The following is a 20,138-nucleotide window of genomic DNA, read 5'->3' on the forward strand; positions in this document are numbered from 1 at the left end:
TATATATATATATATATATATATATATATATATATATATATATATATATATATATATATATAAATAAAATAACTGAGTGGGTACCAGCCAACATATATAGTGATACAGTACTAGAATTGGCCACTAGAGGGCTCTGTGGAAGTGTGTACGGCAGGAAAAGGGTGCCTCTACTTACTGGTATCAGAAACGCTCTTTTCTCCTTAGGGAGAGCAACTATATACTATAAACTAAGTGAGGAGACTCAAATGGCCACGCACGCTCCTCTGGGTAATATGCAAATAAGGGAGATGGAATAAATCCTCCACAGTGCCACCTATTGAAAGGCAGCATTCCTTCGAGCCAAAGTGGGACTTTTTATACAAGTCTTGTTACAATGACTAGGAATCAAAAGCAAAGCCAGACTCCATGTACATACAGCTGTTTCCGGGTTATTGCCCATCATCAGTGTACAGTAGGAGTCTGGCTTTTGCTAGTGAGAGGCCTGGGACAGGGGTCAGAAACGCTCTTTTCTCCTTAGGGAGAGCAACTATATACTATAAACTAAGGAGAAAAGAGCGTTTCTGACCCCTGTCCCAGGCCTCTCACTAGCAAAAGCCAGACTCCTACTGTACACTGATGATGGGCAATAACCCAGAAACAGCTGTATGTACATGGAGTCTGGCTTTGCTTTTGATTCCCAGTCATTGTAACAAGACTTGTATAAAAAGTCCCACTTTGACTCGAAGGAATGCTGCCTTTCAATAGGTGGCACTGTGGAGGATTTATTCCATCTCCCTTATTTACTTACTGGTAGTAATTAGGAGATACCTGGGAGGTTTTTGTGAAAAGGTGGGGGGCGTTCCTCTGATGAGAGCTCCTGGGATTCTGCCATCGAGGCTGTGTGAGGAGAGACGTCCTCTATTCTGCAGTGACTAGTGGCAATGCACTTTATGATGATGTGAAATGTGATGGCATTAGGCCTATGAATTAAGGCCATGTATATACTGTATAGTTAATGGCCAGATGGCCATGTGTTGATTTTTTTTGCACCGGTTTAATCTGAAGTGCTATGAACAGTTTTAGCAATAGAATAAAACTGGCAGGTGCCAGAATAAAGAAGTTCTGGTTGTTAAGTGAGGCCTTATTCACGCGACAGTATATATGCGACTGTTTAGCTGTTTCCAAACATCGGGACCATCTGAAGCATTGGATTCCAATGTATTCATTCAGATGAGCAATTTTTTAATTTTGTTTTTCCCCACATAAAAATATTGTGGCAAAAATAGAACATCGGCGTCCATTTTCGGTTGCCGATTTTATACGCTGTGTCCAGAGGTTGGTCTTGCCCTATCTTTGGTCGAGATACGCTGCAAGCTCCCATAAGTTCCTATGGGAGCTGAAAGAAAAGGGAGGGAAAGGGAGTTTATCTGCGTCCAACGCTGGGAAACTATGACAGCTGGCTCAATTTACCGTATATACCGGCGTATAAGACTACTTTTGAACCCCGAAAAATCTGCTCTGAAGTCGGGGGTCGTCTTATACGCCGGTAATACAAAAAAAAGTGTAAAAAAAAAAAAAAATCATTACTCACCTCCCCCGGCGTTCTGCGGCGCTACTGCAGGCTGTCGCTCCCTCCTGGTTCCTGGCAGAACATTGCTTTCTGGACGCAGGGCTTGAAATCCCCGCCTCCAGAAAGCTAATACTGTGATTGGCTAACACACACCGTCACATAATCACAGCCATTCAATGACATTGAATGGCTGTGATTGGCTGAAGGCGCACGTGTGTTAGCCAATCACAGCCATTCAATGATGTCATTGAATGGCTGTGATTGGCTGACAGCGTGTGTTAGCCAATCACAGTATTAGCTTTCTGGAGGCGGGGATTTCAAGCCCTGCATCCAGAAAGCAATGCCAAACTTTACATTTATCAATATTGAACTTCATTTGCCATTTTTCTACCCAAGCCCACAGCTTTTCTAGGTCCATTTGAAGCTGTATATTGTCCTCCCTTTTATTAATTATCTTGTATAATTTCATAGTCTGCAAATATCGATATTTTGCTGTGCAGCCCCTCTGCTCGCTGCTCATTGGCCTTCACCACTCCACTCACCCCTCTCCAATTGATACTAAATGCGGTAGTTAGACTTCTATTCTACCAATACACTACAGAACTCAATTCAAAACAATCAAATAAAATGGCCATATACTTACTGACTAAGGAGGGCAGATAGCTGCATCCCCTCAACATGCAGGTAGAAAACTACCAGATGAGGAAGCTAATGGCACCTGCGAGGAACACCGATGAAACAGCCACTCACACAGCCTCTTAATATAGAGGGAGGGTAGCTGCTTGGTGTATACTCCCACCCAGAGTGGATACAAAGTGGCAGACCTTCTGATACAAACATTGCACCATGCAGACCTATTAATGACGCCAAAATAGTTCGTCGGGTTACCGTGCAACTCAAAAAGTGAACCACATTGGTACTGCCCCCCTGGGCTCCCACTGGCGTATTAAAGCCACACTGCATGTGAATAATAGATAATAAATAGAGATGAGCGAGCATACTCACTAAGGGCAATTGCTCGAGCACTTAGCGAGTACCTGCCCGCTCGAGAAAAAAGGTTTGGGTGCCAGCGCCGGGGAGCGGTGAGTAGCAGTAGTCAGCAGGGGAAGCGAGGGGGGGGGGGGGGGGGGGAGGGCTAGAGGGAGAGAGAGATCTGCCCACCGCCGGCACCCGAACCTTTTGTCTCGAGTGGGCAGGTACTCGCTAAGTGCAGTGCTCGCTCGAGCAATTGCCCTTAGCGTGTATACTCGCTCATCACTAATAATAAATGCAAGGCATTAGTTGGATTTTGGCCAAGATACATCAGCTCACTAACTGCGTCAAGGTTCCTTGCCTGTAGGGAGTCCCTACACTAATATACGTACATCACAGAAGGGGAAATATAAAAACATTAAAACAATCACAGAAAATTGCCATATACTTACTGACTAAGGAGGGCAGATAGCTGCATCCTCTCACCATGCAGGTAGCAGACTACCAAATGAGGGAGCTAATTACACCTGTGAGGAACACCGATGAGACAGCCACTCACACAGCCTCTTAATATAGAGTGGTGTAGCTGCTTGGTGTATACTCCCACACAGAGAGGATATGAAGCGGCAGACCTTCTGATACATGTAGTGCACCATGCAGACCAGCAACCTATTAATGACGCCATAATAGTTCGGCGTGTTGCCCTGCACCTGAAAAAGTGAACCACAAAAGTGAGCCACGCTGCATGTGAATAATAGATAATAAATGCAAGGCATTAGTTGGATTTTGGCCAAGATACATCAGCTCACTAACAGCGTCAAGGTTCCTTGCCTGTAGTGAGTCCCTATACTACTATAAATATGTCACAGAAGGGAAAATATAAAAACATAGGCGTTTGCTACCTGCATGTTGAGGGGATGCAGCTATCTGCCTTCCTTAGTCAGTAAGTATATGGCCATTTTCTGTGATTGTTTTTGTTTTTTTATATTTCCCATTCTGTGACGTACAGAACTCAATTTAAACGCATCACAGTCACCCATAATGTTCTCCTTGGCACCGCGCCACCATACATCGCTTCCCTTCTGTCCATATATCACCCATCTCGTGCACTTTGCTCTGCTAGTACACCCAGACTAAACACCCCCCCACACGCTCGCCTCCAGGACTTCTCTAGAACATCACCGATTGTCTGGAACGCTCTACCCCAAAATATCTGGAGAATCCCCGATGCACTGAACTTCAGACGCGCCTTAAAGATGCACCTCTTCATAGAAGAAAATCAAACCTCCTGATCTAGTCCCCCACAATATGCTCCCTGCCCCTCCACTTTTGGCCATCATGTACAACTCCTGCACTACCCCCACCCAGTTTGTTTCCTAAAAACTGTATATCGCATGTTATCGTCACATTGCTGTGTTCCCCCTTGCTCCACCTCCTGTAGCTTCTGTATGAACCCCACACCCTTTGTTTCCAAATAATTGAATACTAAATGTAACTTTTGTAATTTTCATATTGTTTGTGTTTCCCATATGCCTCGAAAGCGCTGTGGAATAAGGTGCCACTATACAAATAAAGATTGTTATTATTAAGTGTCCTTCAACCTGCACCTCTATGATTCTCTCTGGTTTGTTGATTAATAATAAGTCCAGAGTTGGCTTCCGCAGAAGTTGGGTAAGGTAGTTATCTTTAATTGTTCTTAAGAACTTATCGACCTTGTGAGATTCAAAAGTTTCATCCTCCCATATTCTATCGGGATAATTAAAGGCTCCCATAATAATTACTTCATTGCAGTTTGACACCTTCTCTATTTGTTTAGTAATAAGGCTTCAGTTTCTATTTTTCTGTTAGAAAACACCTATCTAGATCTTGTTACATTTCCGTTTCTGTATTTCTACCCCCAGAGATTCCATGTGTAAATCTCCTACACCTATATCTGGTCGTAGCTTCGGCATTAGGTACGATTTAAGATTTAGACATACTCCTCCCGCATTCTGGTTCCTACGGTCTCTTCTGAAGAAATTGTAACCCTATAAATTTACCGCCCACTCACACTTAACGTCAAGCCGTGTTTCCGTTATTCCTACTATATCATTTTCATCAGACATTCTCACTTCAAGCTCACCCCCTTTATTGATCAGACTTCTTGTATTCATTGCCACACAATTTATACAGTTATTTATATTAATTGGACTACTTATGGTCCTATCAGCTGTTTTGTCGGTTCTAACTGTACTAACCCCTGCCCGACTCCCATTACTTGGTCCCAGGCCACTGTCTGCACAGTCTTCCACCCTATTGCTCTTGTTCTCCTCCTCCCCCACCCCATCCCTAGTGTGAGCGGTTCATACCTTCCAGGATTAAACTTCCAGGATTAAACTACTTAGTAATAAGAGGAAACCACTCTTACTTATAAAGGTGGAAAGGGGCAATAAACACCAAAAAGAAACCGTTTAATCTACTAAAACAAGAAGGCAGAGAAGAAGTACTAAAAACCTATAAAGAAAAAAAATTATGCAGAAGTCAAATAAAAGCAGCAAAGATGGAACAGAGAAACTTATTGCCAAAGAGGAAAATTAATCCTAAACTTTTCTTCTACTCTATTAATAACAAGATTAACCCCTTCCCATGAGGGGAGATGAGACTAACTAACCTTTATGCGCTTGCTGTTATCGACTGGATAGCGGCAATCACGTGACTGGGCAGTGGGGGGCTGGGTCACACACATCGGCCCCCAATGACAGTTCCCTGCCATCAGCCGACAGCCGTGAGCTGTCGCACTTACAGACCGCGGTATGGTTGGTCACTAAGGGGTTAAAAAATATCAGTTCTCGCAGTTCTACTTCAACTTGCAAAACGCAGGACAGAAACCGAACAGACCTTACTATAGTTAATGGAGTCCCCTCAACGCCATGCAGTTCTGTCTGACTGATTCGGTGAGCCAGTGGATTCAGTTTTCCTACTGCCATACTGGAACCCTTACTACGTGATAAACCAGTGAATAGAGGACATGTAAGTAACGTCATTGGAAGTAGTTTACTTCACTACAAACAGCTGGAACGGTGCGTTTACTGCATAAACATCTTTTTGCAATTAGGACAGTGAAGTAAAACATGTGCATATTCTATATTTTACAGTCAGGTGGGAGCATTAGTCTTAAAGTCCGGTGACAAGTCTATAATATCCGTAACAGTGCAGAGCGATGCCTTTCAGTACGGGCGGAACCTTCTCTGTGTTCGCATCAGTGCAATCTTCTGCTTATCTTCTTCAAACTTTTTCCGCAGCTCAGCAAGGTCTGCAATATAAATCAGCCCAGTTACGTGACCCATCGGGATTTTAAAGAGATTTCATTTCACCTTAATTTTGTATTACACATCAGCATTTGTCCCACATTTAGACCTCCTTCACACATCAGTATTTGTAAACAGGGAGAAGTAGTAGGTCCGGTAAACACGGCCTCATCTTCCGAGAGGAGAGCGCACGGCCTCAGAAGTCTCATCACCCGTCCCAGAGAAAATGACAAGGGATAGCTGCAGTAGATCTCATCCGCCAATAAGCAGCGCAAAAACAATTTTCTATCGGCTGCTATAACAGAGGATTACTACGCAGTGATCTGGCCATCAGCAATATTCCCCTCTAGGGTTTGTTTTTAAAACAAGCATTTTTTTAGCACAGCCTTTAGGGGCATAATCAGTGATAACAATCATTACCTTACTTTCAACAGTGCCCCACAAATTGCTCATTGGTCGGGGTTCAAAAATGCTCACTCATCAATTCCACATCTCTCTATATGACCCCTTAGTGACTGCCCATAGACCGTTTGACAGCAATCACTGAGGGGCTTTATTCTGATGCGGTTATTTATGGTGTCACATTAGAATGGCACAGCTCTCCCCGTGTCGCTAGGACCGGGGAGAGCTGTTAGCGCTATGTAATGCGCGGAGATTCCGGCCGGCGATCATGTGACTGCCGGTGTCACCTGACCGCTGAGTCGGGAGCCTGCTTACCTGTCCGGTGTCTTCCGCATTCTCCCTTCTGTCTCCCGGCTCAGCGATCATATGACCGCTGGGTGCCACCTGACCCCAGCGGTCACATGATCGCCGAGCCGGGAGGCAGAAGGGAGAATGCGGAAGACACTGGACAGGTAAGCAGGCCCCCCCACAGTGCAGTGAGCACCTGCACCCTCCTGAACTCTGTCAGTTCAGGAGGGTGCAGGGAAATGTATTTTTTCTCATCCATTCTCACCAGCTCCAATTTATTTGGAGCTGGGGAGAATGGATGAGAAAAAAATAATTGGATTGGAAAGGGTTAAGGGGGGAGAATTGGGGCGGGGGGGGGGGGGGAGGGGTGTTGAGAGTTGAAGTTTTTTTTTGTAACAAAAAAAATAAATAAAATGCCGCTGTCAGACATGACAGTGGTAGCTCATTTCTCTCCAACTGTAGACATTGCAGCCAAGTGTCAGCTGTTAAAGACTGCCACACCTGCTCAGATTCAGGCCTGCTCCATACATTCCAAGCGCCAGAAGCTGTACATGTATACCCACCTACAGGGAGGAGGTCTAGCACTGGGCGTGGAGTCCTTTCTGCAGGACTCATGGGTTGTAGTAGGGGGAACACAATCAACATTTTCATTTAAAACGTTAACCAAGATTAGATGATAGATAGATGAGGCACTTACGTTCCTTCTTCTTGTTATGGTGCTGCCAAGCATAAAAATTTAGAAGTTCTTTCTGGGCTCTCTTTTTCGCTTCCTTCTTAGTTAGTCGAAGATTTATGGCTTCTGTTCGTGCTAAGCCTGGGCGGCGGCCCTTTCTTGTCACAGTTATCCAGCCCTCCTCATCGGGCACCCCTTCATTTTCCTTGGCTTTCTCCTCTTCCTGTTGAAATATAAACAGTTGTTAATCTTCCTTTTAGGTAGGTTTAATAATTTGGATGTTTATATGTGAGGAAACCCCTTCAAAACAATATAAATGACTAAACAGTGACATGTAACAGCTGAAGAAGGAAAATTCTGATGTACATGGATCAATGGCTTTGAGTGGATCTCTTTCAAGCTCCAACTATGTTAAACCCCCTCCAAATAGTGCTACAGGAAGCATATTTACATCCTGGGTGTGCAGGGTTTATATGGAGGGGGATCGTGGTCGATCCTGCTCTATACAATGCAGGTGCTGGCTGACACCCACCAGCAACAGTTCCAATCGGCAGTGCCGCTGATCGCAGCTGTTAACCCTTTAAATGCCAACTCTGACAGCAGCATTTAAGTGTTCCAATACAGCCCCCTGCAATGAGACAACTATGAGGTGTCCTTTAGCTGTCGCGACAGCTAGAGGCCTTCTGAAAACCCCCATGGCTGCCATTGCAGATTGCCGTATAATGTAATACTATCAAGCCACACCTCAGGCATTGATAGGCAATCTATGGCATTATATCACACTGCAGGAGTCAAACCATCAAGTTCTTGTCCCCTATGGAGACAAAAAAAAAAAAAAAAAAAGATAAAAAGTAAAACTATTAGTTTAAAAAAATGTATTAATTAAAAAAAAAATAAGGTCATAAAAAAGTTAACAAAAAGCCCCTTTTGCCATATAATTAAAAAAAATATAAAAACAAACATTTGGTATCGCTACATTCCTAAAAAGTCTGATCTATCAAAGTAACGCATTATTTACCAAACATGGTAAATGTCAAAGAGAAAAAAAAAAAAAAAGCCAGAAATGTGATTAAAAATTTATCCAGTCATAAGTACTCCAAAATAGTACCAATTATAACTACAGGACTCCCCACAAAAATGTAGTTCTTGGACAACCAGGTTGATGGAAAAATAATTTTTTTTTTTTAAAGTTAGTTAGTTAAGGCGGGCCAAAGATGGCTGCAGAAAATACATTTTTTATACTATAATATTATATCTATCTCTATATTTATCATATAGACTTTTTAAAAAAAAGATATTTTGTTATTTAAAAAAAAATGTAATCACACTGACTCCTAGAACGAAGTTATGCCGTTTTTGCTGCAGTGTGTACACAATGTAGAAAGACCACCATTAAAAGATACAACTTGACCCAAAATCAAGCCTTCAGCTACGTTGGTGGATAAATAAGTTATGATTTTTTTATTTTTTTTTTAGGAGCAGGGGAAAAAAAAAACAAAAATGGAAGGGAAAAAAACCAAAAACGTGTCCTTAAAGGATTAAAAAGGACATGACATTCAAACTAGCATTGCTGAAGAGCCTTTGTACTGTATAACATACATCAATTTGCCATAAAATTAAAGCCACCTTCCAAATATGGAGTAGCTCTTTGTGCTTCCAGAATAACTCTGACCCGTCAAGGCACGGACTCGAGATTTCTGAAGGTCTCCTGTATCTGGCACAGGGGAGGATTGCAACCGACAAGACTTAAAGATTTGCTAAGTAGGGCCTTCATGAACTGGTTTTATTCTCCCAGCATATCCCACAGATGCTCTATTGGATTGCGATCTGAGAAATTTGAGGGCTAAATTAACGCCTTGAAGGGTCTCGTGTTCCTCAATTAGTGAACAATTTTTGCAGTGTGGACAGATGCACTCTCCTACTGAAAGAGGCGATTGCCATTAGGGAATGCTGTTGCCAAGCAGGGGTGCACTTGGTCTGCAATATCATTTAGGTAGGCGATACGCATCAAAGTAAATCCACGTGAACACCAGGACTCAAAGTCCCTGAGCAGCACATTACCCTGAGCATCTGCGCTTTATAGTGCCATCTTTTTCGCAGATATTCACATAATCAAATCAAGCCCCCTTCCACTGCCCTTATGTCCAGTTTTAAAGCTCCCATGTCCATTGTAGGTACTTTTGGCAGTGGATAGGGGTAAGCAGTGTGCTTAGATTACTCTGCGTCTACTCGGCATGCTGCGCTTGTACAGCAGTGTCTGCTACAAATAACTTGTGTGTAATTAAACCAATCTCGCTTTTCTTCAACCAATTTTGGTAATCACTAAAAATAGGATTTTTGTTAATGTAAATCCCTCTCTCGTTATGTTTATTGGGTGACACAGCAAGACCCTGGTTATAGCTCCTGCCACTAGGAGAGGACACTAAGCAAAGAAAGTTAGTCCCTCCTACCAGCTATACCCCTTCTACAGGCGTTGAGCTAAATCAGTTTGTACGTAAGCAGTAGGAGAGAAACAAAATAACACCTGAAGTCAATCGATAGAGACTAGAGATGAGCGAACGTACTCGTAATGAGTACTTACGCACCCGAGTACCGCCATTTTCGAGTACTTCAGTACTCGGGCGTAAAGATTCGGGGGGCGCCGGGGGGCTGGGAGAGGCGCGGCGGTGCGGGGGGGGGGGGGGGGAGCAGCGGGGAACAGGGGGGAGCCCTCTCTCCCTCTCCCCCCCACTCCCCACTGCTACCCCCCCGTGCCGCCACGGCGCCCCCCGAATCTTTACGCGCGAGTACTGCTGTACTCGAAAATGGCGGTGCTCGGGTGCGTAAGTACTCGTAACGAGTACGTTCGCTCATCTCTAATAGAGACCATAACCCTAAAAACATAATTCTGGGCAACAAAAAAAAGGCCAGATTGTGAATCGCTTTGTGAGAAAATGCCACTAGTGATAGTAAGGAACAAACAACTGGTGGGTGAGCGAGCGAACAAAAAAGAATGAGACTGAGAAGGTTCCAAGTCTCCGTTCTATTGTTCCATCCAGTCAGGATAGGGGAGGAGAGCGAGGCATTAGGGAAAGGATCAGGTTTTGTAAGGGATGGATGTCCAAGAGTCATATGTGGCATAATTTATTTTTTAACCCCTTCATGATGCGCGCCCCCCCATTTCCGTTTTTTCCTCCCCCTTCCTTTATAAACTCGTAACTGCATTATTTATCTAGCGATGTCGCTGTATGAGGGCTTGTTTTTTGTGGGACGAGTTGTATTTTTCAATGGTGCTATTGAAAGTACCATATAATGTACTGAAAAACTTTTACAAGATTCTAAGTGGAGTAAACTGAAAAAAACCCTGACATTCTGCCATCTTTCAGTGCGTCTTGTTTCTACGGCGCACAAATTGCAACACAAACGACATGATAACTTTATTCTATGGGTCAGTACGATTGCTACGACACCAAACTTGTATAGTTTTTTTTCCACTATACTATTTTTTTTTTATTCAAAGACATTTAATTTTTTTCAATTATTTTCTGTGGTCATCTTCGGCGCGCAACAACCTTTTTATTTTTCCGTTGACATAGTTCAGCAAGGGCTCATTTCCGATAGTACTAATTCGAAATACATGCAACTTTTTGATCGCTTTTAATTGCATTTTTTCTAGGAGACAGGGTGACTGAGAAAGTGCACTTCTGGCGTTCTTTATTTATTTTTGGATGACGTTTACCGTGCGGAGTAAATAATGTGATACTTTGATAGAACGGACGCGGCGATACCAAATATGTATTTTTATTTTATTATTTAGACTTTCAGTTCTAGATATGGCAGGGGGGGGGGGCGAAGTAAAAATTTTTATTTTTTGCACAATTAAAAAAACAACGTTATTGCTGTTTTTTCACTTTACTTTTAAGTTCCCCTGGGGGACTGCATTGTGACAGGCAGCCTATCAAGCCACCTCACAGGGATAGCTTGATAGGCAGTCTCTCAAGGCAGCCTGGGGCCTTTCAGAAGGCCCTCGGCAGCCATGACACCTGCACAGCTCCCCCGATCTCACGATGGGGGTGGGGGGTACGGGACTCCTGAAAAGCATTCGGGGGCTTTAAATGCCACTGTCAGAATTGACAGCGGCATTTAAAGGGTTAATAGCCGCGACCTCTCTGCATACATACCCCGACGTTCCAGGACGTAAATGTACGTCCTGGAGCGGGAAGGGGTTGATCTCAAGGGAAGAGAGTATCCAATGAGTGTGCCCCATCCAGACTAAACCAGCGGTTGGTTGCAGGGGGAGAAGCAATAATGAGTTTGTATTGTACACGAAGGACAATCATTCTGGAGAGGTCCTACAGTATGCCTGAGAGCATGATCGTAGGTAACAAGGCAGTAGAGGAGCCGGAATGAACCCCCCTTTAAATATTATACAGAGTCTATGTTCTACCGCTGGGAGGGAAAAAGATGTAGGGAATTTACCTCACTGCCAATGTAGGCAATACTTCAGGTGAGAGTTGCAACCAGAAAACTAGCATAAACCGTTTAATAAATCTGCTTTGTTTTCTCAGTAGAGGGCCTGCTTAAGATGATGCATGCCTGAGAACAAAGGAATTAGGAAAAGAAAGCAATCTTTATCGGCTTTTCTTTTAGTTCCAAGAAAATGCAAAAGTGGTTTATGAACCCGGCCTTTAAAAAAAAAAAAAAAAAAATCCATGTCTAAACTGATCTTGGTACTTAAAACCACTATTAGCCAAACTAGTTTTACCTTTGTTACTTTCTTATCATAATTCTGCATATACTGATCAATTTCAGCTTGTAGAGCAGCAACATCAGTAAAAGAGTTCTCATAATCCTCGATCCATTCTGAGGGGTAGAAAAAAAAAAACAAGTTTCACTATTAGTTAACAGATCCCAGTTTGGATTTGAAACAGAATTTTACCTTTGTGATGTAGCATCCTAAAAAGGTGATATTTAAAAAAATTCATAACCCAAAAAATTTGTCTGTGTTCATGGCTCTCATTTAAAACTAGAATGGCTATCAGTTAAAAAACAAACAAAAAAGGGACAAACGGGAGGATTTACGGAATTCCTGTTCTCTAGACTGGCAGCGGTCAGTAGTGAGACTTAAATTATCTGACATCCTGTCTAATATTGCATGTGTGCTTACAAAGGTCTTTTTTGGGGGGGAGTGGCGTGGGATGTTGGGTGGCGGGGTATTTTATACTTTTTCATTAAAAAATAATCTTGAACATGTGACTGATGCAGCTGTGGCCAGTGATTGGCTGCAGTAGTCACATGTCTGCCAGTGGGAACCTGGAAGCAGAGACCAGAAGGGATCCAGAAAGTGCTGGAACGGAAGTGGCTACTACTTTTAGTATTTTAAAGCATTCTGAGCAGTTTAAAAAAAAAAAAAAAAGTAAGTGGCCGGGCAATCCCTTTAATAGAAATCAACAAACTGTCTGTAGCTAGAGGCCGGCCCACATGACTGTATAGTAAAATGCAGCGTTATACCGGCATGTGTAGCTGCGTATCACTGCGTTTGTCATCAGGTATGCCTGTGCATGGCAGCGCAACTCATGCACTCCGTCATGCATCAGCTTACTCTTTTTAAACTTTCCTTGTTTTGTTTCCTAACAACATGGATATAAAATGCCGCACATACACACGATGCAACTGCATATGTGCAGCGTTTTCACATGCACTCAGAATAGGGCTCTATCGCATGTAATACGCAGTAAAATAGAGCATGCTGCGTTATACGCAACTGTGAATGGATCAATGAAAATCAATATACTTTAACTGAATCCATTCACTGCATATTGTGCGCCCGTACTTTGAGCACACAATATGGAATTACGCTTGTGCGAGCCACGCAAAACATAAGAAAACTGCTTAAAAACCTTCAACACCTCAGTGATGAAGCCCGATTGACCTAATTTTTCTGTTTTTTTCATAGTCACATATAATGTATTGTATAACTTATTAATTTGTGATTGGGGGAAAAAAATCTGCTATTTGTTTTTTGGATATCATTTTTACAGCGTTCGGTGTGCAAAATAACTACTGCGATAACATTCTCTGGGTCGGCACAATTCTGGCGACACAAAGTTTAAACAGTTTATGTTTTGCTATTTTTTTGTCCACAAATTTATTTATTTATTTTTAAAATATTTACTTTTGTGTCGCCGCTTTCCAAGAGCCAGAACATTTTTATTTTTCCATCAATGGAGATCTATGGGGATAAACTCTAGTCTTCATTTATCATTTTTTGGGAACATAACATTTTGATTTCGTTTTTATTCCATTTATACAGGTTTTGTTTTTGTTTTATTTTTTGTTCATCACTGCATTCAACGATCCATAACATTTTTCTTTGTCAACGGTGCTCTGAAAGGGGCTTTTCTTTGTGGGAGGAGTTGTACTTTTTAATGGTACCATTTGTTGATCCATGCATCGTTTTGTTCACTTTCTATTCAGTTTTTTGTAAGGACTAAAACAAAATTAGCTATTTTCGCCATTTAAAAAAAAAATTTTCATGACGTGCACGGTGGTGGTTAAATAATGTAAAACCTTTTACTCTGGGTCATTATGAACGCAATGATACATAATAAAAATAATTATTCACCTTATTTTATTTTTTTTACATAGTAGAGAGGGGAAAGGTGGAGTTTTGACGTTTTTATTTATTTATTTATTATACTTTAACTTCTTATTTTTGTCCCACTGGGGGACTTGAATATCTGCATCTTATCATTCTTTGAATAAACTTATGCTTCAATATAGTAGTGCATTAGAAGGCCTGTGAAACTCAGCCAGAGACTGAGCCTCAAAGGCCACCCAAGCTGGCAGACCCTGAAGCTATACTGAAGCCTCCGGATGCCGTAGCAACCCGTTGGGACTCAACGACCACATCATGCAGGTCCAATAGGTAACACAGGGAGCCATCTCCCTCTGTCAGCCCCACAAGTCAGTGGGAACGCGGCGAGTAAAGCGTTTAACACCGGGGAGCCAAAGTTTCTTCGGTCCCCAGTGTTAGATCATCTGCCTCACTCCCTTCCTGGCACGAGAGACAGGCGCTGAACTTCTAATACAGCACTATCAAAAGTCAGCTCTGCAGAAAAAAGCTCCTTAACGGTGGCAGTCAATGGACGTAAGGGGGGTCATTAAGGGGTTAAACTATTTCAACGTAACAAAGCAAAATGATGACATACGAATAGAAAGTGATAAACTTACTGTGTATTCCAGCTTTTACAAGACCATCTTTTTTTGATATGACCCATGGTGTACAATTTTTAGTTGCCCTAAATTTTTTAATTCCAGATACATTACTGAACACAATATACGCCACTCTGAAGCCCTGTAAAAAAATAACAGCCTTAGTTACCAAAAAAAAAATCAAATTATATTCTGACCAGTGGCTTGTAAAGAGGAAGAACAATGTTCTCATCATGTGCCCCTAGACCTCTTTTGATGCTCCCCATGATCCTATTTGCCTTGGTAGCAGCTGCCTGACACTGATTGCTCCAGTTACGTTTACAGTTAACTAAAATCCCCAAGTCCTTTCCATGTCAGTGTTACCCAGTGGTTTACCATTTAGTGTGTGATGGTGACATGCATTTCAACTATGTGCAGAACCTGACATTTATCAGTGTTAAACCCCATTTGCTACATTTTTTGCCCCCAACTTATCCAGATCCACTTACAATCTCCTTGTGTCATCTTTTGTGGTAATTATTTTACAAAGTTCCATATCCTCTGCAAATATTGATATTTTATTGTGCAATCATTCTACCAGGTCATTAACCCCTTAACGCTACAGGCCATACAGCTACATCCTGTAGGTTTAGGGTTTGTATAGAGAGAGATCGGGGGTCAATCCCACTTCATACAATGTTGTTCTTACAGACAACACCCACCCGCTACAGCTCTGATTAGCTGTGTCACTGTTTGGAGCAGTTAACCCTTAAAATTGAGTCATCAATTCTGATAGCAGCATTTAAAAATGCTCCGATCAATGTTTGGGATCCCGCATAGACTTAGGTCTTCCCTCACACAGACATTTACTGCAATTTCAGCAGCACTGGCATGCGTTACGCCAGCATTTTGAGCACAGCTGATAACACAGCCAAGGAAGCTGAAGAAAAAACCCCAAAAAAACCCAAAATGTTCACCTAGTAGTCACCGTCCGCCATTGATGCAGAGCCTGCAGAGCATCTCTTGCTGGTAACAGGGTTACAAAACCATGCCTCCAGCAAGAGATTGCTTTGATTGGCTGGGCTGCGAGCCATTCATTCATTGAATGGTTGTGACTGGTACCATCCAGCGCTGGCTGTGATTGGCACTGGATTAGCCAGAGTCCCGGAAAGCAGCGCAAAGAACCAGACAGTGTGAGTACAACAATTTGTTTCCTGCTCTCCCGGGAGAGCAGGAGTTAAAAAAAAGAAAAAAAAAAAAGAAGTGCACAGCGCATGCACGCGGCACGCTTCCGGCGTGCCGAGCACATCCGCCGGGCCGAAGCAAGAAGATCTGGCCACGACGGAGGGAAGATCCGTTGCGTCCGGACAGGTAAGAAAATCAATTTTCAGGCCTCATGTCCGCGGGAAAGGAGGGACCCGCTGTAGGATTCTGCATGCGGGCCAGATTTTCCCAGTGGACAAGAGGCCTAAATGTTATGGGGTTATTTTTATTTTTGTTTTAAGAGGTGAAGAAGCCCTTTGTTTTTGTAGCTCTGGAGAAAAGGTTTGGGGGAAAAAGAAACCACCGTTTTCAAGTTTGATCCCACCAGCCGACAGCTGAGCATACTTGCTTACATGAGTCTCAAAGGCGCTCCTGGTAGGGAAGGTCTGGCAGGTAGATACATAATGTGGTCTGGCAATCGCATAAGATAGAACAGTGCCTCCAGAGATTGATTTTTTAAGCCACTTTTTCCACAAAAACATCTGGACGCTGACCCTTATGACTACATGAAAACATGTTGGACACCACGCAAGTCCGCCACATATTCCGTTTGCTAAAATAAAATAACTGCGTAGGCCAGTTATGTGTGCTGCTGTCATCTGGTACCAGACCAAACAAACTGTTTTCTTTTAGAACCCTCTTACTTTCTAAATAACTATACAATGTCTTTAGTCTCACCTTAATAATTTTCTGGTTAAAGTAGGAGCGCCCCTTCACAGATGGCCCAGGTTTGTCCAGCATTTCGACAGATTCCACAGGACCACAAGAACTGAAGATCTCTGATAAACCTTTCTGGAGATAAAGATTGTAATGAGAAGGATTCTGTCATCAGTAAGTTCAGCCATACCATGGTGGACACAAGAAACCCTGCAACGTCACCAACGCGTCAATGCTTAATAAACACTGAGGACCCTGCAGACACAGAAGGCGTTCTGGAAGCCCCTAATGTTTCTCACCTCAGTGACATATCCCGGGATGTTAATTACAAACAATGTACGATTTAGTGGATGGGTTTTATCTGACGCTCCTCTGACCTCGTGTTCTTTGGCGTACAAGCAGTGATGCGCCGTCCGCTCCTCCGAGAGCTGGACTGGAAATGCTGAAGATAAAAAAGATATTTGTGGAAGTTACAATTCCAGAACATTCACTTACATGTGGATCCTCTCAAATCAGTGTATGGGTTCAGGTGCCCATACACATTAAGGCCCTTTAACACCCAGCAGGAACAGCTGTCCGACTGACACAGCCCAATGATCAGGTGGCAGAACCTGGGGACATGGTTGAGCGGCTTCCGCAGCCCTGTTCCCCCTTATCCTCTGCAAGTCAGAAGATAGCCTTCTGAACGCCTGGCACCAGCGATCACATCCTGGGCGCCATGATGCCAGAAGTTCTTGTTTTGTTTTAGTTCATGACCAGCTGTTCAAATAAAAAAAAAAAAAAAAAAAAAAAAAAGGGAAAAAACACAGACACACACACACACACCCTTTAAGATCTAACTGTGGCAGAGCTGATGAACACTAAGAAGAAGAAAAAAACGTCAAAAATGCGCATTGTCTTTTAGAAATTGAATAAAAAGCAAACTAAATGTTGTCTGCACCCAAAATGCTCCAGAAAGGCAGCAACACCTGAGCATGGTTTGAGAAAAAGGGGTTTTGTCATTGAATGACTTTTCTTTGAAAGAGTTTCCCAAGACGTTTGCACGTTTCTTGCTGAATGAAGTTGTTGTTTGTATGACCGTATTAGCCAATAAGGTGGCATCTGCAAGATGCTCATTCACCCGTCCGCCCGGTGAGACACAGGCAGGAGACAACGGCTGCTGGCGCCTCAGGTAGGAATGTAGCTCTGGCCCTTAGCATGTTACACTACAGATGCAACAAATGACTCCATGGCTTCATTAACCCCTTGATGACATTTTACACGGAACGACAATCTGCGATCCAGCGATGGCTCCATGCAGCCTGCAGGCTGACAGAGTTACGGGATTTTGGCCCGTAACGCGGTTGTGATATTCGCTGCTACATCACAGGATGGAGTGACCGATATCAGCAGCTCTGTTGTTACCAGTCCGACTCTGAGGTGCAGCGGCGATCCGTTACAATCCGCCAGTAGATTCTGCGGATTGGCGTCACGGAGAAATAATATTCCACCAGCACAATCGCACCGCAGGCGACATAAGGCTCTTTCAGGGCGGCCGCCTTCTCCATCAGCTACACTATGGAGGTCTTACCTTCCCCCCACGTCACACATATGACGGCCCGGCATCTCCTCGCTAAGCCCGGTACAGATGTGCGACTGTCCCGGCAGCTCTAGAGCGTCTAGTACCTGTATACCCGGCTGGGGCTGTGAGCGTGGAGCCTGGTCTGGAGGGCGCCATCTTACACGGGGCATCACAGGACAGGGGGCATTCTGGGAGCTGCAGGCGGCGGAAGTGGACGTCACATCCGGCCACGTGACGGGCGGTCTGTGTTAGCGTTGTCTTGGACCTCTAGGTTTCGATCCGCATATATTGATATTCCGCAGCACTTAAGCAGCTTAGACGATTCCAGCAACCTCATTGGTTGTTGGCCACCACGTGGATACACCTCGTGCACCAGAATCACCTGATCAGAGATGTGGCCATGTTTTACTCGTGCTGAGAGGAACGTAGCTGCTGCATCTAGGAAATATATGCTTACTCGTGCTAAGAGGAAGGTATCTTACAAAAAGCTGCCTAGATACGCTGCTGCATGTGGCCATGTATGGCCCATGTGGGCATATACATGACCAAACATCACCCTCTCGGCACGAGAAAACATGGCCACATGCAGCAGTGTACCTAGGCAGCTTATGTCAGATACCTTCCTCTCAGCACGGGCTTATCACATACGTTCCTCTCAGTACGAGTAAAACATGGCCGAGCACAGCTGTGTAACTATCCGCGTGCACGAGGTGTATCCACGTGGTGCCCAACAACCAATGAGGTTGCTGGAATCGTCTATGCTGCTGAAGTGCTGCGGAATATTAATGTATGCTACCCGCACAGCTGTGGGGTTTGCCATGAGAGCATCATGTGCTTCACAGCCGCAAGAAAAGGGCTGCGGCAGTGCGCACTGCTGTCCTGCGGGCTCCAGCATACGGTGGACACGGATAATGAGCGCTGCGCATCTATTCCGTGGTCCGGCTCCCAGCAACCCCCGTGTGCCGGAGTGCTGAGTGGCCGGCGTCTTCACTCTGCTGGCGCTGAGGAACATGCCTTGCAGGAGTCTGACCTATGCTGTGCAGCACAGCCCCCACTGCTCGCTTGTGGAGCCATCAAGATGCTAAAATGATATAAGTGACCCAATTTTGAAATCTAGACCCCTCAGCCCAGTTATCTAGGTGTCCTGAGCATGACGAACCCACGTGGTTTGACAAAAATTACACTGGTCAGCAAATCAAAAAAATGTTTCTGTATCTGGGTTGGAAACAGGCTAATTTAACTAATTTTGGGGTGCTGAATTCAGTGGAACAATCAGATTCTATCTATCACGTCACATTTCTGAGATACTTAGCACTATTACATAGACAATATTACGGTATTCCAAATACCGTATATTCCGGCGTATAAGGCGACGGGGCGTGTAAGACGACCCCCCAACTGTCACCTTATACGCCGGGAATAGAGTGGAGCAAAAAAAAAAAAATCATTACTCGCCTCCCCCAGCGTTCTGCGGTGCTGCTGCAGGCTGTCGCTCCCTCCTGGTCCCCGGCAGAGCATTGCTTTCTGGACGCGGGGCTTGAAATCCCTGCCTCCAGAAAGCTAATACTGTGATTGGCTAACATGCCGTCAGCCAATCACAGCCATTCAAGAACATCATTGAATGGCTGTGATTGGCTAAAATAATAATAATAATAATCTTTATTTGTATAGCGCCAACATATTCCGCAGCGCTTACATAGACAGGGGATACAGAAAGACAAAAGTACAAAAATTACAGACCACGGTTACAAAGTAATCAATTGATGGAAACAATAGGGGTGAGGGTCCTGCTCCAACAAGCTTACATACTACAAGTAATGGGGTGATACAGAGGGTAAAGGGGCTGGAGATGTGCACAGTATGGCGAGGTGGAGAGTGAGCGATGCTATACACATAGACAATGGTCAGACATTTAGCCGTGTGACGGCAGAAACAGTATGACTGCAGGAGCGGTTTATGATGGCTAGCAGGGATTGCAGTCAGTAGGTCAGGGAGCATGTTATCAGGCGGAGTACAGAGGGGTTTGTTTAGGGAATGCGGTATGCCTCCCTGAAGAGGTGCGTTTTTAGAGCACGCCTGAAGTTCTGCGAGTCCTGGATTGCTTGGGTAGCCTTTGGTAGTGCCTTCCAGAGGACCGGTGCTGCTCTGGAGAAGTCTTGGAGGCGGGAATGAGAAGTTCGAATTAAAGGGGCGCTCAATCTGGTTTCGTTAGCAGAGCGGAGAGCCCGGGCTAGTTGATGGATTGAGATGAGGGAGGCGATATAGGGGGGCGCTGCACTGTGGAGGGCTTTGTGGATGAAGGTGGCGAGTTTA

At 44.0% G+C, this 20,138-nt stretch overlaps 1 protein-coding gene across 1 annotated transcript; it reads right to left on the reverse strand.

Moving 5' to 3' along the window:
* Positions 1 to 5,535: 5,535 nt before the first annotated feature.
* RRP7A (ribosomal RNA processing 7 homolog A) lies at positions 5,536 to 18,127 on the reverse strand. Its single transcript, XM_066596210.1, has 7 exons — positions 17,930 to 18,127; positions 16,564 to 16,706; positions 16,286 to 16,399; positions 14,384 to 14,507; positions 11,916 to 12,013; positions 7,196 to 7,394; positions 5,536 to 5,813 (listed from the first exon to the last, which is right to left on the reverse strand). Exons 1-7 carry the CDS (start codon positions 17,979 to 17,981, stop codon positions 5,728 to 5,730), a joined length of 816 nt encoding a protein of 271 aa, XP_066452307.1. The 5' UTR covers positions 17,982 to 18,127; the 3' UTR covers positions 5,536 to 5,727.
* Positions 18,128 to 20,138: the final 2,011 nt, after the last annotated feature.

Source organism: Eleutherodactylus coqui, chromosome 3 (assembly GCF_035609145.1).
Source record: "Eleutherodactylus coqui strain aEleCoq1 chromosome 3, aEleCoq1.hap1, whole genome shotgun sequence".
Classification (NCBI taxonomy): domain Eukaryota; kingdom Metazoa; phylum Chordata; class Amphibia; order Anura; family Eleutherodactylidae; genus Eleutherodactylus; species Eleutherodactylus coqui.

Coding starts and splice junctions, on each gene's coding strand:
- RRP7A (XM_066596210.1), bottom strand. CDS start 17,981: ATGGCGCCCTCCAGACCAGGCTCCACGCTCACAGCCCCAGCCGGGTAT. Junction 14,508..16,285: donor TTAACCAGAAAATTATTAAG/GTGAGACTAAAG, acceptor ATTTTTTTACAG/GGCTTCAGAGTGGCGTATAT. Junction 5,814..7,195: donor CCATAACAAGAAGAAGGAAC/GTAAGTGCCTCA, acceptor TTTATATTGCAG/ACCTTGCTGAGCTGCGGAAA.